At 54.7% G+C, this 22,935-nt stretch overlaps 1 protein-coding gene across 2 annotated transcripts; it reads right to left on the minus strand.

Annotated features, from left to right (window-relative positions):
- Nucleotides 1-1,194: 1,194 nt before the first annotated feature.
- PHLDB3 (pleckstrin homology like domain family B member 3) lies at nucleotides 1,195-22,754 on the minus strand. 2 transcript variants are annotated; one of them, XR_011543779.1, is made up of 16 exons: nucleotides 22,362-22,693; nucleotides 21,487-21,841; nucleotides 20,481-20,663; nucleotides 20,188-20,325; nucleotides 17,610-17,738; nucleotides 17,272-17,433; nucleotides 16,175-16,285; nucleotides 15,932-16,015; nucleotides 15,091-15,201; nucleotides 8,353-8,452; nucleotides 8,110-8,200; nucleotides 7,938-8,025; nucleotides 6,828-6,884; nucleotides 3,308-3,496; nucleotides 2,587-2,672; nucleotides 1,195-1,571 (listed from the first exon to the last, which is right to left on the minus strand). XR_011543779.1 is itself a non-coding variant. In XM_070632794.1 (16 exons), exons 1-16 carry the CDS (start codon nucleotides 22,604-22,606, stop codon nucleotides 1,437-1,439), a joined length of 2,295 nt encoding a protein of 764 aa, XP_070488895.1. In that variant the 5' UTR covers nucleotides 22,607-22,754; the 3' UTR covers nucleotides 1,195-1,436. The 2 variants fall into 2 exon arrangements, 1 of the variants encoding a protein (XP_070488895.1); XM_070632794.1 differs by having other exon boundaries at nucleotides 3,308-3,527; nucleotides 22,362-22,754.
- Nucleotides 22,755-22,935: the final 181 nt, after the last annotated feature.

Here is a 22,935-nt window from a genome sequence, read left to right on the forward strand (position 1 = left end):
CAGGACATCCAGGTCCTGAGGAGACGGGGACCAGAGGGACTGAACGCCGAGTTCCAGAGAGGACTGAAGGGGGAAAGCCCTGTCTCCACAGTGACAGCCGGGAGTGGGCGGGGCTGTTGTGTGGAGTCCCAGAATAGGCACCTGACGCAGATTAGGGATCAAGGAGAGCTTCTCAAAGGAGGGGACACCTTGGGTGAGACCTTGAGGATGCAGAGTTCTGTCTGCCTCGTTCACCACTCTCCCCACTCCTCTGCTTCTTTTTCTCATCAATTTACTCAACCATCGGATGCACCCTCAATACCCACTTTGCACTAGGCCCTCTGCTGTGGGCCAGGGATCAGACAGTGATGGAAACAGCCCCGATCCCTGCCTCCTGGGGCTCCCATCCAGCAGGGAGATACACTCATCAGCAGTGATGGCCCAGAGTAGTCAAGGCCATGATGGGGGCAGCACAGGCAGAGTGATCAGGGCAGGGATGGGAAGCCCTGAGCAAGCATCTGACTCCGCCACGAGAATCAGGGAGGGCTTCCTGGAGAAGGAAACATCTGAGCTATGACCTAAATGATGAGTAGGAGTTGGGTGGAGTGGGGAAAGGAAGAGTATGTACGAAGACTGAGGGGTGAAAGGGAAGCTTTTTTTCCATGGAATGAAATGTGCCCTACGGTGCTGAGGACACGGCAGTGACCAGGACAGGCCTGGCTCCTCCCTCATGGAGCTCCCAGTCCATAAGGACACAGATCCATCACCAGTGATGACCCAGGGTGTTCAGGGCTAGGACAGGGGAGCTCTAAGGGGGTGGAGGTGCCTGACCCAGCAAGGAGAGTCAGGAAGGGCTTCCTGAAGGAGGCGACATCGCAACTAAGACCTGAAGAATCAGGAGCCAGCTGGTTAGGGTAAGGCCACAGGGAGTACATGTGCCAAGACCTGGAAGGCAGGAGCCTAGGAGTTCCCAGAAATTGCCAATAGCCAGGTCAAGTCAAAAAGGGTGGAAACCCACAAACTAAAAAAACAAAATTGCCCAAGACTAAGGGCGCATGCGTCCCCATCTCCCTCCCCCAGCCTTGACCTTAGAGTCAAAGGCCTCCATTCCTAAGAGGGGAGAACAGGCTGTGGGACGCTTGGCTCTGAGGTCCCCATAACTCAGATTCCTGCCTGGCCCCAGACGCCTGGGCTGGAAACCACAGCAGCAACCACTGTTTTTCCTCCATGTTTAATTCGGTATCACAGGAGCACCAATAAATAGTTCCTTCCCGCCCCGTCAATCCTCCTCCCGGCCCAGGGCACGGCCCCAGGTGCTGGCTTCCCGTCACGGGAAGGCGCCTGCAGCCCTGAACGCCGCGGCTCAGGCCAGCCCGGCCGCAGCGCCCGCACAATTCCCGGGAGAGTTCCAAAGGGGCGGGGCCTCGCCGGGACGTCCCCCCAGGGGGCGGGGCCGCTCAGGGGGCGTGGTTCTCGTCGGCTGCGGTCACGATGACGTCCATCCAGATGCGCATGGCCTCGGGGCTCGGCGCCACCATGTAGAAAAGGCGTTCGTAGGTTTTGACGCAGAACGTCAGGCGAGGGTTGGGGCTCTGGAACAAGTAGCGGAGTGGAGGTGGTTAAGACAACACGTGGGTTCGAATCCCAGCCTTGCTAATTACAGGCTGTGTGGCGTTGGATAAGTTACTTAGACTCTCTGAATCTGTTTCCTCATCTGTCTTCCTAAATAATGCCACCTATCTCATTGGGTTATGAGGATTACATGAACTAACACAAGACCGGGCTTAGAATTTTAGGAGCAACAGGAAGTTAAAAGGAGGCGCCAGGTCCTCTTGTCCCAGCCTACCTTCTCCTATATTAGAAATATGAGCATTCAAATTTCCCCTCCCCAAAATCTAGGTCCCCCTAGCGGAAAGCTGGTGTCTACAGTCCATTTATTGAGAACCTATTTGCCAATCCCAAATTAAGTAAATCCCTTACATCCATTATCTGTTCTTAACCTTCTCAACTCTGAGGAAATGGGTTGAAGTGGCCCATTCTGCAGGTGAGAAAACTGAGGCCGGCAAAGGGAAGTCATTTTCCTGAGGTCCCACAGCTGGGATTCCAACTTACTCTCTAAAAAGCCATAGTTGGCTGCTCTCCTTCTAAACACTGAGCCAGCTGCCAACATTTAAATTCCTGGCACCCCACTTTTATAAAGTTTCCAATTCCTGAGCTCTCTAGGGAAAAGCGTATGATGTGACACCATGGGGCACATTCCCACTTGGCAGCTGTGGGCAGAAGCCGAGAAGGGATCGCCTCCTTTAGATGCTCCTGGGCCGCCAGGGTCCTCGCCCTGCTCTCTCCAGGCATTTATCCCCAGCGTGGCATCTGAGTTTGCCAAATTTTTGCTCTAAACATTTTGCTCCAAGAACAGTAACCGTGGCTGAGAGCCAGAGACTGAGCTCTTCATCTTTGGTCACTGCAGTGAAATGACCTGTTGGTCCCCCGTGCTGGATGGAGAACCCTGAGACTGGGGGCTGTGGGTGGCCTTTCCCGGGGACAAACCGCAGCTTGACGGCAGGGGCTCAGACCAGGAGGGCAGGGCGGCCCCCAGCAGGGCTTCACCTTGAAGGCGCAGCGTAAGTGGTCATAATAGACCTCCTCGATGGCTTGGAAGTAGATGACGCCTTTCAGCTTGGTCTCTTCCTTGTCTGACAGAGGGAGAGAGAAGGAAACAGAGTCAGTGAGAGGGGTCTGTCTGTGTGTCAGGGCGGGGGTCACTGGGCCCAGGCCCCGAGACTGGTGTTGGGGTGAGGAACATGGTGACGGAGTCTGAAGGCCCCAAAAGTACTGCGGTTGCAGGGTGAGTGAATGTTGATGGCACATGGGAGACGGGTGTGGAGACTGGACAAGACTGGGGAAGGAGGTCCGGGGACCTGGGATCCTCGGTCCTGGAGTTCCTTGGTCCCAGAGAAGGCAAGGGACTCAAGGAGAGGGTCAGAATAGGAGGAGGGGCCTGGACTTCTGGGTGTTGGGAGGGAGGATGGGGCTGGCGATGCAGCTGCAGACCCTCCTGAGGGCACCCAGGTACCCTCCTGGGTATCTTAGGAAGATGGGGTCTGCGAGCCAGAATTGTACAACACATCTGTTACCCAGGACGGCTGGGTCGATCAAGGAGGAAGGGGCTGGGCATCTGGACTCTTGGGTCCTGGGAGAAGAGGGGGCTGGGGATCCAGACCCGTGGGCCTAAGGGGGAGGAGGGGCGGGACTCCTAGGTGTCCGGGGGGAAAGCCTCCGAGCGGACTCCTCCCGGGTCCTGGGGCCCACGGCGGCCGGCCGGGCTCACCTGCGTAGTAGGCCAGGCGGCGGGCCTGGCGGTCAAAGCAGAACCAGCGCTTCCTCCAGGTCTTGATGCGGCCGCCCATCTTGACAAGGGGTCCGCGGCAGCAGCCCCCCGACACCCCCACGTGCGGGCAGTTTTCCGGGTTGTGGCCCCATCGTTCCAAGTGCTGCCGGAGATCCAAGACCCTGGGGCCTGGAGGGTGGGGTGGGGTCGTGGGTGGGGCCTGGGGGGTGGGGGGAGAGAAGGGGGCAGCTGACCGCCTAGGGTCAGGAGGGGGTCCTGCCTCCTGGAGTCCCGGGGGGAGCCAGCAGGGCTCCTGCGCAAGGTCTGCCACAGCCTTTAAGCAGTAATATTAACAAGGGCGGTCACGATAATGACTCTGGCAGCTACATTTATGGGTTATGACACACTGCCCAGGGCCTTCCCAGCATCAACTCCGTGACTCCCCACGGCCACCCTTAGCACAGGGCTATTAGGAGCTTCATAAATAACCCACCTGAGGTCACAGAGAGCTTCTAGGTGGCAGAGCTGGGATGTGAACCCAGGTCTTCCTGACCCTAGAGCTCACCCTGAAACGCCAGAAGCATGTCAGAAAAGTGAGGGACCCATGGGCCACAGTCCCCAAAGTGGGACCCTCATATACGGCCTCTGTAAAACAGGGACCATATTTGGTCAAGCAACCAAAACATGAGAGCACTGTTTCCATTATTATTATTGTTGTTGATGTTATTGTTCTTGTGATGAAATTAGTGATTATTCCCTGTGCTGAGCACTTTATAGGTATAATCCCTCTGCCCCCCAAACTCTCTTGGGGGGGTAAGTACTTATTAGCCCCATTTTACAGATGTGGAAACCAAGACTCAGAGAGGTTAAGTCACTAGGCCCAAGTCACACAGCCAGAGCTGACCGAGCCAGGACTCAGCGGGCAGAGCCGGTCATCTCAGGTGGCCACAAAGGGAAGAAGAATTAACGCAGTGAAAGGTCTACTGTTCCGACGCCCAGCCTCATCGTCCCTGTGCTTCCCACAGGACCCCTGCAAAGAGGGGTGTGATGGCCGTGGTCACACTGAGGCTCAGGGCGCGACACCTCAGGCTTCAGCACACAGACAGACCCCCCTGGGGATTGTGGGAAAATGCAGACTGGGATTCAGTCACTCGGCGGTGGGGGTGAGGCTCTGCACACCTATCGAGCTCCCAGGGATGTGGATGCTGCCGGTCCACGGACCACACTCTGGGTTCAACTGAGAAAACCGACGCAAGGCCAGAGCAAGCAGGGAGGAGAAAGAGATGAGGCTCCTTGGATGGAGGTGGGGAGAACGAGGAGGAGGGGAATCAGGAAAAGCCGGGGGGATGCACAGGAGGGGAAGGGGCGGTGAAAAAGGCCCCCAGTGGGGCCTGGAATCTTCTATAGGTCACCTCGCCAAATCCATACAGTAACACTATCACCACGTGTATGGAGGCTGCCACCATGTGTCCGGCATGGTGCCAAGCAATCACTTCATTTCCTCTCCAAAACAACCCACGACTGTCCCCAGTTGACAGAGGGGGGAAACTGAGGCTTCTAGAAGGAAGTGACTCACCAAGGTCACCCAGGGAGGATGTGGCAGAGTGGGGCTCCGATCTAGGAGAGCACAGATGAGCTTGGGACCCTCAGCTCTACCACTGCCCACCTGTGTCACATCCACAGAAGCCCTGCCCCTCTCGGGGCCTCAGTTTCCCTGTGCTGAAACCTGGGCTTCTCACAGCGCCCTCCTCACGGGGCCATTTTAGGGCTGGGCTCACTGCTGCCCGGCTCGCCACCCTGGGATTCCCAGAGAAATGCCTGCTCCCATGCACGAGAAGGCAGCTCGGGGTGTGAGCGGGGGTGGCGGGACAATGCAGACAGCGGGGGGCTGTTTAATAAATGATGATGCCAGCAAGCAGGAGAGCTTCATTTTTAATGAGGCAGAGCTTATGCCCGACAATGGGAAGGCTCCACCACCCTTCCTGCTGTATTGCACGGCCCGGCTCTTATCAGCACCTGGCCTGCTAGGTGTTTCACTTATTGATGCTGCTTTTTGTCTCTCTGCTCTGGAAACATCAGCTTCCCTGAGCGCAGGGACTGTCACTTGGGTCCCTGCTGCCCCCCCAGGACCTCCCCCACAGCAGGCCCTCCATAAATACTGGTTGAGATGAATAAGGAAAGGACACACGGTGGAGAAACAAAAAACAGGTTGAGAACAACGTGCCCGTTAACGGGGAAATGAATTCACAAAGCATGGTTTGATCAGGGTATGTGGAAAAGCATAAAAAAGATTCAAAGGCCCCTCAACAGAAAACACCAGTGCCCGAGGTGTGGTGGGGACACCTTCTTTTCTCTACGCTGTCATGTTCTTATGACAAACATATTCGTGCTATTCGCCTGGGTAAAAATAAAACTTTAATAAGGAACCGGCAGCTAAATGTAGAATGTGAGAAACTCGACATGATAAATGACTCGATTTTTTTCCACAAATAAGTGGCATTATTTTAAACAAGTGGAGGGGGAGGAAGACTCTTAAAGATTAGAGATTTAAGAGACATTTTAATCAAATGCATTATGGGTGCCTTGTTTGGATCCAGATTCAAATAACCAGCTATAAAAAGACATTTCGGAGGGGCCAGGCCTGTGGCATAGTGGTTAAGTTGGGCGCACTCTGCTTCAGTGGCCCAGGTTCGCAGGTCTAGATCCCAGGCATGGATCTACACCACTCATCAGCCATGCTGTGGCTGCGACCCACATATAAAGTGGAGGAAGACTGGCACAGATGTTAACTCAGGGCTAATCTTCTTCAAGCAAAAAAAGAGGAAGATTGGCAAGAGATGTTAGCTGGGGCTAATCTTCCTCAGCAAAAAAAAAAAAGAGAGAGAGACATTTTGGAGATAATTAGGGAAATGTGAATATGGACCATGTGTTAGGATAATACAGAATTATTAATAATCTCATAAACTTATCTATTGGATGAAATGATAGAACATCTGGAGTTTGCTGTAGAATATTCTACTGCAGAGTGGCAAGTAGGCGAGGAATCAGTAAGTCAAAGTTGGCAAGTAAAACAAGATTCAATCCTGACCATCACTGAAGCTGCCCGGGGTCCATGGGGGTTGATTAATCCGTTCTCTCTACCTTTGCCTATGCTTGAACATCTCTATAATAAAAAGGGTTTTATAGAAGAAACCAAAATAAATAAATACAACACAATTTTAAGTGACTTTTTTTAAAAGTCCCCAGCCTGTAGTTGCCTTCACTCTACAGTAACTGCTGACATCGTCACCCACTTACAGAAGAGGAAACTGAGGCAGAGAGAAGTAGAGCCTGTTACCCGAGGACAGACATGACCATAATGGGAACAGAAACTAGGTCTTTTGAGTTCCCCTTCCCTTGCCAAGCCCAGAACACTTTCCTGTGTCATTGGAGGAGAGAAAAGGGTGAGATGAGAAAGGACAGAGGCCAGGGGGCGAAACAGTGCAGAGACAGGTAGGGGTGAGGGCAGGGGGGCACTGACCATGATGGCAGGTATAGCAGGGCCTGAGGAACCTTCTGTGCTCTTTCTCATCCCCTCCTGTGGGTCAGGATGAAGGAGTCAATGAGGATGCTAACCAGTAAGAAGTGGGGAAAAATGTACTGGGTTCCTGAGTCTGAGGGAGGAGGGGCTGGGGGCCTGGACCCTTGGGTCTGAGGGAGGAGGGGCTGGGGGCCTGGACTCCTGGTCTGAGGGAGGAGGGGCTGGGGGCCTGGACCCTTGGGTCTGAGGGAGGAGGGGCTGGGGGCCTGGACCCCTGGGTCAGAGGGAGGAGGGGCTGGGGGCCTGGACCCCTGGGTCTGAGGGAGGAGGGGCTGGGGGCCTGGACCCCTGGGTCTGAGGGAGGAGGGGCTGGGGGCCTGGACCCCTGGGTCTGAGGGAGGAGGGGCTGGGGGCCTGGACCCCTGGGTCTGAGGGAGGAGGGGCTGGGGGCCTGGACCCCTGGGTCTGAGGGAGGAGGGGCTGGGGGCCTGGACCCCTGGGTCTGAGGGAGGAGTGGCTGGGGGCCTGGACCCCTGGGTCTGAGGGAGGAGGGGCTGGGGGCCTGGACCCCTGGGTCTGAGGGAGGAGGGGCTGGGGGCCTGGACCCCTGGGTCTGAGGGAGGAGGGGCTGGGGGCCTGGACCCCTGGGTCTGAGGGAGGAGGGGCTGGGGGCCTGGACCCCTGGGTCTGAGGGAGGAGTGGCTGGGGGCCTGGACCCCTGGGTCTGAGGGAGGAGGGGCTGGGGGCCTGGACCCCTGGGTCTGAGGGAGGAGGGGCTGGGGGCCTGGACCCCTGGGTCTGAGGGAGGAGGGGCTGGGGGCCGGGACTCCTGGGTCTGAGGGAGGAGGGGCTGGGGGATAGACCCCTGGGTCTGAGGGAGGAGGGGCTGGGGGCCTGGACCCCTGGGTCAGAGGGAGGAGGGACTGGGGGCCTGGACTCCTGGGTCTGAGGGAGGAGGGGCTGGGGGCCTGGACCCCTGGGTCTGAGGGAGGAGGGGCTGGGGGATGGACTCCTGGGTCTGAGGGAGGAGGGGCTGGGGGCCTGGGCTCCTGGGTCTGAGGGAGGAAGGGGCTGGATCTCCAGACCCTAAGGAGGAGGGTGGGGTCTCACCCTGGCCTTGAGCAGCCGCTCCCTCTCCGCCATGGCCTGCTGCAGGAGCCGCTCCATGCGGGCGATGTCTGGGTGGACGGCCCCACAGCTGGAGGAGGGAACAGAGACCACGGCAGTCACAGCCGGCCCGGCCTCTTCCCCCCATCCCCCTACTTTCCCTGTGACGTCTCACCTATTCCCGGGGCCGCAGTTCAGCAGCTGATAGAGGGGGTGTCTCCGGGAGTCTGCGGCTGCTGGCGGGAGGGCCGAGGCCTCCAGGGGTCCTGGAGGAGAAAGGATGGGCCCAGGAGGCTGGGATTCTCCCTAGTCCAAACCCCTCCACCTCTCCCCACAACAGGCGTCTAGGTTCCTCCATCCTGCGCTGCAGGAAGGGTGGTGACGGGGGAGGAGGGTGGGCAGTGGGAGGGGTTCTCACCAGTACAATGGAAGGACAGAGGTCGGGGGGATCCCCTCTGGCTCGCCCTGTCTCCCCTCTTCCGGGGCAGGCTTCCAGTCCTCTGGAGGCCGATGGAGCCCTGAAAACACACAAGGCCCGTGCACACAGGATAGGATGCTCAGTGTCAACTGTGAGTCGGAGGTCTGCCAAGTAACACCACCGTCTAACTGGCGCCGATCAAAAAGCTACTGTAAACGTGATGCTGAGTGAAAGGAGCCATCACAAAGGACCACACAGTGTCCCGTCAGAGTGGGCAAGTCCACAGAGCAGGAACTTAAGTGCTCGCCAGGGGCTGGGGCCAGAGAGGGATGAGGGGTGACAGCTAAAGGGTGCAGGGTTTCTTCTGGGGGTGATGAGTATGCTCCAAAATTGACGGAGATGGGCTGCACAACTCTGTGCATACACTAAAACCCACCGAACTGTGCACTTTCAATGGGCGAATTGTGTGGTATGTGAATTACATCTTGATAGTGAACTGAAGGTATGTGAATTACATCTCGATAAAACTGTGAAAAAACCAACCAAACAACCCGCGTTGGTAGGGATGTGGGAAACCCAGATGCTTTCCCACACACTGCGGGGTCGGCGGGGGGGGTTCAATGGGAACAACCTAAATGGAGGCCAACTTGGCTTTTTTTTTTCCATGACAAATACATCAACTTTTGAGCCCTGATTCCACTTCTAGGACTGGATCCTATGGATACACTCATACGTGTGCAAAATAGCCTGAGTTCAAGGTCATCTCCCGCAAAGCCGCGAGACCACCTAAGTGCTCATCAGCATGGGGCGGTAAATAAACCAAGGATTGTCCGCACCCAGAGAACTCCGCAGCATATAAAAAGGAGAAGGACGCTCTTTTCTTTATATCCAGATAGAAACTAATCTCAAGATGAAAGCAAGCACAGAACAGTGTAAAGAATATACATAATGCACAAAAAGAGGGGGAAGGATACACAGGACCGACTGTGTCACCGCAGAAGATCCCCAGGAAGACATGCAAAATGGGGAACCCTGGCCGCCCCGGGAAACAGCGGCGGGAGAGTCGTTTCTCTGAATGTACCCCGGTGCACTTTGAACCTTGAATGAGGGGAATGTTAGCTTTTAAAAAAAAATAAATCTGATGCCTAAACTCAACCTGTGTTCTTGCACCAGAAAAATTTTTTTTGTTTTTCTAGAAAAAACATTAGTGGGACAACTGACAAAACATAATAAGATCTGTGGATGTTAACAGTATGGTCTCGATGTTAGTTTCCTGAATTTGATCCCCGGGCTGTGGTTATGTAAAAGAACAGCCTTGACCTTGGGTAATAAATGTAGAAGTATTTAGGGGTAAAGGGGAGTCATGCTCCAGAAAAGAATCATAAATTGAGTGTGTGTGTGTGTGCGCGCGCACAGAGAGAGAAAGAATAATAAAGCAAATGTCACATGTGGTAAAATGCTAATTACAGAATCTGGGTGACAGGTACACAGGAATTCTTTCTACTATTTCTGTGATTTTTCATGTCTTAAATTATTTCAAAATTAAAAAATTACCAAAAACTGAAAATAAACTTATTTGAGAGAAATAAATAAAGATATAAAAACTGAAATCATTTTTTTAAAGAAAAAACAGCAACAGCTCTGCATGGATAATAAAGAATAATGAAAATAATAACTTGTAGGATTTGAGTACCAAGAAGGATACTCATGGCTATAGATCATAACTCATCAAACATATTTAATCCGTGAGTTCATAACAGTAAAGGAAAAATCAAGTTGGCTACCTTGAGAGGATGCAAGAGAACCAACTCTTAAAATTTTTAAAAATTTTTTTTGCTGAGGAAGACTGGCCCTGAGCTAACATCCGTGCCCATCTTCCTCTACTTTATATGTGGGACTCCTGCCACAGCATGGCTTGCCAAGTGGTGCATAGGTCCACAGCCAGGATCCGAACAGGCAAATCCCAGGCCGCCAAAGCGGATCGTGCAAACTTAACCACTATGCCACCAGGCCAGCACCCAACCAACTCTTAATTTTGAAGACAGGTGAATAAAGTGAAACCATCCAGCATTCTTCCTGCCTTTCCTACAAAAACCATACCCCTGGGTAACCAAATATTAAAGGAAGACAAGTCTGTCTCTCTTTTTTCTTTTTTTTGAGGAAGATTAGCCCTGAGCTAACAGCTGCCGCCAATTCTCCTCTTTTTGCTGAGGAAGACTGGCCCTGAGCTAACATCCGTGCCCATCTTCCTCTACTTTATATGTGGGACGCCTACCACAGCATGGCTTGCCAAGTGGTGCCATATCCGCACACAGGATCTGGGCTGGCGAACAGTGGGCCGCCGAAGCGGAACGTGAGCAGTAAAGAGAGCAAGGGGACAGTGCCCCCCACGGTCGCAGTCAGCAAACCATGCCTGGGAAACTCTACAGAACAGCCATTTGGTTTCTTCACCAAATAAATCGCAAGGGGACAAAAAAAGAAATGGAGGGGGGATCTATGGATTAAAGGAAACTTAAAAGAGAGATCCACCAAAAAGTATGACAAAACTATAGTGTTTAGCGATAGACACCTAATGGACAGAACTTTAAAGAAATGTAAGACAGATACTACTAGAAATGTGGTTATTCTAAGGAGGCAGCTGAGGGTTGTCATTGAGGGGGCAAGCAGTGGCCTTCTGGAGTGGCTGCCACTTGTATCCCCTGACACAGGTGGCAGTTACTGAGTGTTCTTATATAATAATTAAGCTGTGTGTGTGTTTGATGTGATTTTCTATATGTGTGTTATTTTTCATAATAAGGTTTGGTATTTTTTTGGTGAGGAAGATTGGTCCTGAGCTAACATCTGTGCCAATCTTCCTCTATTTTGTATGTGGGACCCTGCCACAGCATAGCCTGATGAGTGGTGTGTAGGTCCACACCCGGGATCTGAACCCTCGAACTCCAGGCCACCAAAGTGGAGCATGTGAACTTAACCACTATGCCACCGGGCGACACCCTATAATAAAGTTTTTAAAAACAGTAACAGCTGGGGCTGGCCCGGTGGTACCGCGGTTAAGTGAGCACATTCTGCTTTGGCGGCCCGGGGTTTGCCGGTTTGGATCCTGGGTGTGGACGTGGCACTGCGTGGCAAGCCATGCTGTGGTAGGCATCCCATATAAAGTAGAAGAAGATGGGCACGGATGTTAGCTCAGGGCCAGTCTTCCTCAGAAAAAAAGAGGAGGATTGGCAGATGTTAGCTCAGGGCTGATCTTCCTCGGAAAAAAACAAAAAACAAACAAAATAAAAACAGTAACAGCCAATATGTATCAAGTGCTCCTTATGTGCCCAACAGCGTACCTGGAACTCTGCAGAGCCACCTAAGCTTCTAAAAGCCCTGGGAGTCAGGATGGTTCGAGCCCCTTGACAGAGAGGAAGGCCAGTCCTGAGTTCCTCTGCACTCTCTCCTTCCTTCAACCCATATTCCCAGCACTTTCTGGCTGAGAGAACTCAGAATCTTGGCACTGAGGAAACAGGTGAGTAAGATGGACCCAGGCCTTGTCTGCATGCCATTGACGCTGTAGGAACTGAACAAGCCATCACACAGAATGTGTCATCAGAAATGCTGTGAGTGAAAAGAATAGGGTGTTATAAAAGAGGACCTTCCAGACGCTGACCCTAAGGCCCAAAGGATAAGAGTTGACCAGAGAAGACTGAGAGGAAGTGTTCCAGGTGGGAGGATCAGCAAGTGCAAAGGTCCTGAGGCAGGAACAAGGATGGGATATTGGCAGGTCAGCACTCCTGCAGCTGCACAGAGTGAGTATGGGGAGAGTGGTGAGAGGTGGGCAGGGGCCAGATCATGTAGAGACTTGTGGGCCATGGTGAGGAGGCTCGGGGGCCCGCTGAAGGCTTTTGGTGGGGAGGACTGAGGACGAGGGATGAAGACGGAGACATCAGGGAGGAGGTGGGTATAAGATCACAAGAACCAGAGTTGAGGGTGGGAGTGGGTGGAAGAAGGATAATACATATAATAATACTAGTCATTATAATTATAATCAGAGTAACAGCAGCCCACCGACTGTGTGTCAGGCACCCACTAAGCACTTTAAAGCATTAACCAATGCATGCTGTTATTATTCCCATTTTGCAGCTAAGTAAAGTGAGGCACAGAGACGTGTCTAGGTTCAGCCAGCTAGGCTGTGGCAGAACAGGTATTTGATCCCAAGCAGTCAGTACTCTTCGCCATCCCGTGATGCGGGAAGTCAGGGGTGAAATTGAGAAGGGGTGAATAGGCCTCAGAGGAGAGAGAGGAGGGGCAAGGAGGAGTAACGGGTTCATTCATGCACTCATGCATCCGCTTGTTCATGCTGCTCTGGCTGAGTCAATAATACTCCCTGGTTCTCACATGCTTTGAGGTCCCCAGTGCTCCCTCTGGAGGAGTGCTAAGCAGGGTGCCCAGTCGGATTCTGACGGGTTCCTGGGGACCCTCATCTCCCGAAAGGCACAGCCTGGGGAGGCAGGCAGACTTGGCTCCTGCCTAGCTCTGACCCTTACTGCATGTGACTTTGCGATCATTGCCCTTCTCAGGCTGGATTCCCCTCAGTGAAGGGAGGACCGTCCCGCTGCCCTGCGCACCTGGTGCCAGGGGGAGAGGAGATCCACGTCGGTGGGGACAGGGGCCCCCGGGCCTTAGAAGACCCGTGTCCACAGGAGCCAATAACTCAGGCAATGACTCCACAGGAATGGACACGGCTGCCCACCAAGGATTTACAGATCTGTGATTGACTTATAAGGGTCACCTTCACTGTAGGTCATGTTGCCTGGCAACACAGCTGGCGCCCCACCTTATCAGGCTTCCGCGGAACCAGCTAGAAAGTTACAGATCTGCTAACCATTTACTCAAACAATAACAGGACCCACTTCTGCAGGTTCTTCTGAGTGAAAAATGGAATGATAGATTATTTATACACACACATACATATTATACATATAATCTCAGGAACATATATATATTAGGTTGAACCATCTCAAAATGTCAATATTTGACTGTTTCTCACCTTTAAAGAATAGCAATTCCATATGGTTCGAAATGACAAAATGGGCTTCGAGCAGACCCTAGCCTACTTTAAGCTCTCAAAAATGATTATTTTATTATTATATATTATTATAATAATACATAATAATATAATAGTATATATTATAATAATAAATAATATATTATTATATTAATATATTAAATAAATATATATTTATATTTATATATTATACTTACATAATATATAAATATATTATAAATAAATATATAAATAAAATAATATAATTATAATATAATATAATAATATATTAAATAATAAATAATATATTGCATATGATACAATATAATCGACAACTATATGTTATAACAGACAATATAATTAATTAGACAATAATTAATGTTACTGTTCTTGAGTGTACAAAGCCACACATGCACACACAGGGGTATTCGTGACAGCACTGCTTAAACTGTAAAAGCCTCAAGTCACAATCACCATGCGCAGAGGAGGGCGGGCTCAATGCCCTACGTAGAACCGTGTGCCACGTGGACGCCCAGAGTGGGGAGACCATAGGCTCTGAACACAGAGTCCCGGGTTCAAATCCCGGCTCTGCCACATAAATAATTCGTAAATGTATTAATTAAGTAACGTCACCTCTTCCTCAGTTTCTTTCCCTATAAAATGGAGATAAGAACCTAGCTGGGAGAGTTGCTGCAGAGACGGAATGAGTGAATCCGTATGAAGCATTTAAGCAGCGCCGGGCACACTACCAGGACTCAGCGGATATTAGCTGTCATTATTACTGTTATTGTTTATATTGTTATTATTACAGAGTCATTAAAAATGATGAAGCAGGGCTGACCCTGTGGTCAAGTGCTTAAGTTCTCTTGCTCTGCTTCGGCAGCCCAGGGTTTCAAGGGTTCGGATCCTGGGTGTGGACCTAGTGCCGCCCATCAGGCCACGCTGAGGCAGCGTCCCACGTGCCACAACTAGAAGGACCTACAACTAGAATATACAACTATGTACCGGGCGGCTTTGAGGAGAAAAAAAAAAAGAAGATTGGCAACAGATGTTAGCTCAGGGCCAATCTTTAAAAAACAAATGACGAAGCAGCTCTCAATATATCAATAGAAAACAGTCTCCTTAAGAGAGTGTTAAGTTAGAAAATAAAAGCAACTAGTTAATATACACATTTTTGAAAAAGACATTTACAGGCTGTCACAAAAGCCACCAATCTAAGCGCTCCCCCCAAACCCACACAACTGAAACAAAATCTTCTTCCTCTGATCGTCCCTCCCACCTCATGCAGGGCCTCTGACACTGTCTACTCTGTTGCATTTTAAGAAGTTAGTAACGACCCATTCATGGAATGTTTTCACCCATTAATAAGGTGGGGCACCCGGTTTCAAGACGATTTGGAAGGCAGGACCCTGGGGAGGAGCTGTGGGGGAGCTGGGGGTGGGGGGTAGAATTTCTTATCAATCCGCCCCGTTGGGTCGCTTTTAAAATTCCCTCTTGGGAGCATAAGTTCCCACTTTGCCAGGGGAGGAGTGGGGTGTGAGTCAGAAGAAAGAAAAATAACAATAAAGCTGGAGGCTGATAAAAATAAAAATCCCCTTTGATCATCTTTCCCTGTCCCCCATGCCCCATGCAGAGGAAGCCACAGTGGAAGTTCTGCAGACGCAGTGACCAGACGGACAGGTGGGGAAACAGAGGCAGTGGGGGGGCACCTGCAGGGAGCTGTGAACCGAGAGGAGGCAGGAAGAGGCGGCGGTGGCAGTGTGGGTGGTGGGGTCCTGGAGCACCAGCAACCGGCGGTCTGTCTTCTGGGTGAACAGGAGCTGCGTGAGGGGTGGAGGCTAATGGGAGCTGGAAGGATCTCATGGGACCCACCAGTTCCCGGATGCTCGGGCCCATGCCTCTAAGGCCAGCTCATTTCTCAGATGGAAAAACGAAGGCTCAAGGTCACAAGAGCTGGAACATGGTCTTAGTGAGCCGGGCTGTGGGCAGACTGCTGGCTCCCTGAGGAGGAGGGGCTGCGCCAGGATTCCTGGTCCCAAGGGTAAAAGGGATTAGGGGCTGGGAATCTTGGATCTCAGGGGAGGAGGGGCTGGAGGATGGACTCCTGGGTCTGAGGGAGGAGGGGCTGGGGGATGGACTCCTGGGTCTGAGGGAGGAGGGGCTGGGGGATGGACTCCTGGGTCTGAGGGAGGAGGGGCTGGGGAATGGACTCCTGGGTCTGAGGGAGGAGGGGCTGGGGGATGGACCCTGGGTCTGAGGGAGGAGGGTCTCAGGGCCTGGACTCCAGGGTCTGAGGGACGAGGGTCTCAGGGCCTGGACTCCAGGGTCTGAGGGACGAGGGTCTCAGGGCCTGGACTCCAGGGTCTGAGGGAGGAGGGGCTGGGGGCCTGGACTCTTGGGTCTGAGGGAGGAGGGGCTGGGGCCTGGGACCCCTGGGTCTGAGGGAGGAGAGACTGAGGGCTTGGACTCCTGGTCTGAGGGACGAGGGTCTCAGGGCTGGACTCCTTGTCTGAGGGAGGAGGCACTGACAGGCACACGAAATCCCCGTACCTTAGTGAGGGCCTGGTTGGGCTCAGAGAAGTCCCCGCCCGGGATTCCCTGAAGGTGATTCAGCTCGAGCAGTCGGCTCCGTTCCTAGGGGAGGGCAAGACATCGCCGGTGACCACACCTCAGAGTCAGGACAGCCATCCCAGCATCTTTCCCTGATGCCAGGAGACACTTGGGGACAGGAAGGGATGGGATGCCGCAGGCAGCAGTGAGGACAGGCGGCCAGGTCTCACACAGGCAGCTTACCTGCGTCAGGGCCTGAAGGGCCTCCTCCTTCTTCCGGCTCAGCCCCCGGCTCTCAGCAGCCATCTGCTCCCCCAGCGACTTGAGCTGCTCCTCCAAGACCTGGATCCGGCGCTGCAGGGCACCCCCAGAGCCCCGGTTACTCAGGGTCCCAGGGTCCCGGGGTCCCCGGGTGGCTCCCACAGAACCAGGTCCTCCTTGAGAGCCTGGGGTGTGCTCCACCCCAGAACAGAGACTCTGGGATCTGGGTGCCTGGGAAGGGGTGGGGGACTCAGAGTCAAGCTCCCTGGTAGCTTCTTCCCTCTTAGGACCTAGATGAGACCTGGGGTGGGCTGGAGGGGATGGAAGATCAGACACACAGACAGAGACCGAGGGAGACAGAGACCCAGAGAGAGTCGTCGAGAACAGAGAGTGAGAGAAAGGGACAGACGGAGAGACAAACCAGAACAGATACAGAAAACAAGGACCAAGACAGACACCAAGAGACAGAGAAAGGAGACAAGAAAGAAACAGAACAGAGACAGACAGAAGCTGTGTGCGACAGAGGAAGGGGAAAGAGAGAGAGACAGGAAAAGATCCAGAAACAGGTGGGGAAAGGAGACCCATATCAGAACGGTCTAATCCAAAACTCTGTGTTAAATACAGTCAGATGTGTCGGCTTTTCCAGCAGGACTTGTCAGACCCTCGAATGTGAAGCTCCCAGAAGGACTTGTGGGAATGTCCTTTGGGACGAGGGTTGAGAGACACAGAGTGTAGTGGAGAAGACTGAGCAGGTTCAGATCCCAGCTCTGTCCTTCCCAAACAAGGTGACCTTGGACAAGATCATTTGAGCACCTTGACCTTCAGTTTCTTCATTTACAAAAGGGAAAAAATACGACTTGCCTCGTAGGATGGTTGTAAGGATTCAATGAGCAAATACTCATGAAACCTTTAAGACCATGCCTGGCACACGGTCATTGCTCGATAAATGTCAGCGGTGTTGTTACTGCTCCGAAGAACATGACACAGGTAGGAAATGAGGACAGAGACAGGGTCACATACAGAGTGGAGGAGACAGAGGGGAACAGCGAGGGAGGCAGGGCCAGGCCTGCCTGACTCACCCTGTGCTGCGCCACACTGGCCTGAAGTTCCCGGGCCTCAGGGTCCAGCGCCCGGGTCCCAGGGCTGTCCCGGTCCTCCTCCTCCCGCCGGCTCTCCCGCTCCAGTTGCTGGAACTCCAGGTCCTCGTAGGCACGCTGGGCCACATCCAGCTGCTCCCTCATCTGTGGGTGGGAACCCCAAAGGGCTGGAGGCCTGGAGTCAGGGGTCCTGAGGGGTAGGGGGCTCGGGGCCTGAACTCTTAGGTGGGGGAGGAGGGGACTGAGGGCCTGGGCGTCTGGGTCCTGGGAGAGGAGTGGCCTGGACAGCAGGTCCCTGAGCGAGTCCGGGGGGCCCTCACCTCATGCACCCCCTGCATAAGCCGCTCCCGCTGGTCCTCTGGCTGTGACTCGAGCTGTCCCTGGGCCTCCTGGAGTTTCCGGCGCAGACCCTCCACACGAGCCCGCTCCTGGCTCAGCCGCCTCTGCTCCTGAAAGGACAGCCAGCCTCTGAGCACAGAAAGGGAAATAGAGGCCCCAAGGGCCAGGGCAGCCGGCTCACAGACCTCTGCCTGGGGTGTTGGCTCCAGGAGGGCAGGGACCCCGTCTGTCTCAGTCACTCTTGTACAGGCCTGTCCCAGAGTAGGCGCCAAGTAAACGGTTATTTAAGAAATGAATGAAAGAATGAATGCAAAACGTATCCATGCTGGGTGATTGAGACTGGGGCCCAGAGCAGGGTCGCTCCAGGTGGGGACACAGCCAGTTACAGCCTGGGACAATCAGCACAGTGAAACACAGAGACTACAGGAACCCTGAAGGGGGAGCAGTTTCTACTGGGGTAATCCAAGGCTTCCTGGATGGGAGGATTTGAAGGTGAGCCTCAAAAATCAGGGAGCATTCAGACCTGGGGACAAAGAGGGAGCTGGAAGGGCATTTTGGACTGAGGGAACAGCATGTCACAAATGCACCATGAAGTTGAAAAGTACAGGAAGTTTAGAGGGCAAACTCGGGTCAGAGAAGAAGATGTGGTGGAGGGAAGACATGGGGAGCTGGTGGGAGACAGCAGTGGAAAGGTGGGTACCACACAGCTCACATCGGGTTTCGTCAACCAGGCGGAGGAGCCCCTATCCTGGGGCAATGGGGAGCCAAGGAAGGATTGAAAGGCTAGAGTAGGATCTGGGTGTGGAACGATTCCTCTGGGAGATGGATTCAAGGGGGTGAGACCAGCTCTTTCATGAGTCCTCCAAACAATGAGGATGAGACCTAAACCGGGTCTGGGCAGCGAGGATGCAAAGGAGACGGACCAGAGAGAGAGGTTCAGGGAGCAGAGAGACAGGACATGTTGACTGACAGGCTTGGGGTCAGTGAGAGGGAGGTGTGAGGAGAAGGGCCAGGACGGCGGCCTGGTGACCAAAGGGACAGTGAGATAGAGACAATGTGGAAAAGGGAGTTGCTGAGGTCAGTTTTCTATCCAAAATACAATGATAAGGTGAATGATAAGGGGTCAGATGGAAGAGGGGCTGTGAGATGGACTCCTGGGTCTGAAGGAGGAGAGGCTGGGGGCCTGGACTCCTGGGTCTGAGGGAGGAGGGGCTGGGGGCCTGGACTCCTGCGTCTGAGGGAGGAGGGGCTGGGGGCCTGGACCCCTGGGTCTGAGGGAGGAGGGGCTGGGGGCCTGGACCCCTGGGTCTGAGGGAGGAGAGACTGGGGGCCTGGACTCCTGGGTCTGAGGGAGGAGGGGCTGGGACCTGGACCCCTGGGTCCTTGGGGAGGAAGGAGCATCTAGGACCCAGTATCCTAGGAAGCAGCACACACAGGAGGGAATTTCAGGAGGGAATCAGGGCTGGGAGAAATATAGGTTCTCTGAGCGTCAGTGAAGACCCAGACCCAGCCACAGGAAATTGCCATGTATATGATAAAGGCAAAGAAAAAGACTGATAGAATTACAGCACCCATTTTCCAACCTATAACGATAACCAATCTAAGCAATGACCACCGAGAGATCTTAAAGCTTTAGGTAAACGATTCTTATGAAGGGATCAGAGCGAGCTCGCTGAGGTCTGGACAGCCAGAGAGGATTTCCCCCGACTCGGCGTGCGGGAAGTACTAACGCGCATCTGACTCTGATCCAGCCTCGACATGCAACCAACACCTGCTCGCACAAGAGGAACACAGTAAAGGACATCACAGGCACACAGACAGCCCCTCCTTGACTGAGAAACAGAAGACTTGGTTTCTCCAACAAATCGTATGGGGAGCAAACCATACAGTGAGCAGGAACCATCAAGGTGAAACAAGACATACGAGACATTTCAACCAATTACAACACACTCACCTTTTGGGGGCCTGATTCAAACAGCCAGTGGCTAACTGGCCTTTTTGAGACAATCTAGGAAACCTGAAAACCGACTGGAAATGAGACGACATGAAGAACTTAATTTTTAAGGGGTGATGACGATATCGTGATAATCTTTCTAAAAAGGAGTTCTTATCTATAAGATAAGAACTAAAGGATTTACAGGCAAGATGATGTCTGGGACTGGCTTTTAAAATTAGGGACCTAGGCACAGGGAATCAAATTGAGGGATATGAAACAAGAACAGAAGATTAATCACAGCTGAAGCTGGTGAGCACCCCACACCGCAGCCCCCTGACTATTCTATTTTCGTTGGTTTGACGTTTTTCACAACATGACATTTAAAGAGCAAAGAGAGATTGACAAAGGAAGAGGCCCCAGTGAGTCAGGCCCCAGAATCATGGTGGGGAGAGAGGGGGAAAACAAGGAGAGGCATCTACCACACACACCCCTCCCCCCCCACCCAAGTATCCATATTTGGGGAATGGGGTCACCCCATGGGCCCAGGTCCCAGGAGCACCACCAGGAAAATCCATCCGACAAGGAAGGAAACTGATGATGAAGACCACGCCGGCCAAACGGACCTGTTCCCGCTGCTCCTGGGCGCCCTGCTCCGTGTCCACCCGCTGCCCGAGCAGGTCCCGGAGCTTGTCCTCCTCCCGCCGAGCGGCCACTCGCTCCCCAGCCAGCTCGCCCCGCAGCAGGGCCACTTCCACCTCCATCTGCGGAGAGAATGCGAGGGCTGGTGCCCAGAGGCCTGGGTCCAAGGACGGAGGGGGCTGGGGGCTGAGACTCCTGGGTCTGAGGGCGTCCTGGGAGCCTGGCCTTGCAGGTGCCCAGGAGTTGGGCCAGACTTCCCCAAGGTCCGCAGCCTCACCTCGATCCTCAGCTCCTTCCTCTGGCGCTGTAGCTCCTTCACTCTTTGCTCCATCAGGGCCACGCGAGTCAGTGCCTCCAGCTGCTGCGCTCGAAGCCGCCGCGCCGCCCCTCGCACCCCTTCCCAAGACTGGGAGGATGAGGGGGGCGTGGCCGGGAGCTGCACGGGAGGTGGAGCCTCCGCCTGAGGTTGAAGAGGGCGTGGTCAAGTGGAGAGGCCTCGCCCCCCGGAGTCACCAAGTAGGTCTGTTCCCCACCACACATGACCCTCAGGGGGTCTGAGTCGGCCTGACTCAACCACCGCGCTCTTATACTCAGTTGGGGGAGGGTGCAGGTCCGGGGCCACCCGGCCCCAGGAGCAGGCCCAGGGGCTCGCCGTCCAGGGAAGCATAAGAAACCCACTCAAGGAAGGCTTTTTTCTCCATCCAGGTCCCCTTCTCTGGGCGTCCCGTCCTCCTAGGCCCTGGACCTCTCGCTCTCTCTCCCGAATCTCTCTGAGTCTTTCCTCCTGTTTCCCTGGACTTGGTCCCTCCAGCCCAGTATCTGTCTTCTGTCTCTGCATCGCTAGGTCTCTCTCCCCCTCGGAGTATCGCCCTCTCTCAAGGTCTCTCTGTCTCTGTTTCTGTCTCTCTGAGCATCTCTGCCCTTTGTTTCTGCGTTTCTGTTTGCGTCGCTATTCCCATCTCTCTGAGTCCCCGTCTCTCGATCTCTCTCTCTCTGGTCTGTCTGTGTCTCTGTCTCTTTTGGGTCTCTTTGGGTCTTTGTCTCTCAGTCTCCCTGTCTCCGGGTCTCTGTCTATCAGGGGGTATAGCTGTCTCTCGATGTCTCTGAGTCTCTCTGGCTCCGTCTCTGACTCTCAGGAGTCTCCATATCTCTGAGGCTCTCTCTCTGTCTCCGGGTCTCTGTCTGTCTGGTCTCTCTATACCTGTCTCTCTGTGTCTGTCATCCGCTTGGGTCTGTGTGTCTTTCTGGGTCCCCCCGTGGCCCTCGCCCTCCAGGTCCCTCACCGCGTCGCGGCTGCTCTCCGTGCTGCTGCCTTCTCCCACTTCTTCCTCTTCCTCCGCCTGCTGCTCGGCTCCTCGGCCGCTCGGACGCTCCGCCGGGGCCTCGGGCGCCTCCTGCTCGCGGGGGTCCTCGGGGTGCTCCCGGGACTGGGCAGCCCCTTGGGGCCGGACCTCCGCGTCGCATTCCGGGACCGACGGCGGCTGGGTCCCCTTTTCGGGGCTGCTCGGCGTCCCCATGGCCGCTCGGTGCTCCTGCGGAGTGGGCGGGGCCCGAGGCTCCGGGGGCGTGGCCTGGCGGCGAGGGGCGGGGCCCGAGGCCAGAGCGCGCACCCGACGGCTCTGCTCCAGGAGGCGGGGCCTAAGGGTTCAAAGGCTGGAGCTGAGCATCCCGGGGGCGTGACCTGGAGTTCCCAGGGGCGGGGTTCGGGGGGGGCGGGGCGCTCCTAGGGCGCCACGCCCCCGGAGGCGGGACCGGAATTTGAGTCCCGGGTCCTAGCCCGCCCCCTACCGGCCTCTTCCTGCTATCCAGGTGTTCAGCCCTGTACGCTCCCGGCAGCCCCGCGCAACCCTTGGACCACCTTGGAGCGACCCCGTCTCCTTCTCCCTCGGGGACTCAGGAGTCCCAGCTCCCGCCCCCTCCTCCCCGGGGCCAGGTAATCTTGGCTCCGACCCCAATGTAAGGGAGCAGCGCCCATGCCATCTCACCCAGGGGTCCGGGAATCGGGGCTCCTAGTCTCCCCGTCTCTGGACCAACCAGGGGTCTGAGTCCTCTGCTCCTCCCGGGAGCGAGATTCCTGAACTCCCGCCTCCTCCTCTCCCGCAGACCCAGGCGGCCGAATCTCCGGCCCCCGCCGCCCCGGCAGCCCCGGCCCCCTCACCTGCTCCGGCGCGCTCCTCTGCGCTCTGGGCGCCGCAGTGTCTGCCTACGAGACAGGTGGCTGGGGAAGAGGGAGGAGAGACAGGCTGCTCGGTCCCCCTCCCCAGCAGCCCGGAAGTGGAGGGGGGGACAACAGGTCCAACAGCTCCCAAGGGAGGAGGGAGCGACCAGCTTGCCCCACCCGTGGCGGCCGCGGCCGGCCGTGGCAGGCGGCCCCACCAGCCCCACCCTCGGGAAACCCAGCATCACGACCCCCCTCTGCCTCCAGCTTCGCAATTCCTGCCCCCTGGAGGGCCAGGCGTTCTGATCACCTATGTATCAGCGCCTCCCTAATGCCCAGACCCTGGGAATCCTGAAAGGAAGAGGGGAACAGAAATAGGGGCCTCTCCCCTCTAATAAGCCCTTTAGAAGGGCCCCGACCGGTTTGGGGAGCTGGGCAAGGGGAGGGGGTGCCCTGAGCTGAGTCAGAGACCCGCCCAGAGACAGGGGGAAGTGTGGCCCCCCCACTTTGCTATGGGGTGAAGGGCAGAGGTTAAAGGTCTCAGCCAGACCCTTTCCTCCTCTCTGGGCAAAAA

This window comes from Equus przewalskii, chromosome 9 (assembly GCF_037783145.1).
Source record: "Equus przewalskii isolate Varuska chromosome 9, EquPr2, whole genome shotgun sequence".
In the NCBI taxonomy this organism is placed as follows: Eukaryota; Metazoa; Chordata; class Mammalia; order Perissodactyla; family Equidae; genus Equus; species Equus przewalskii.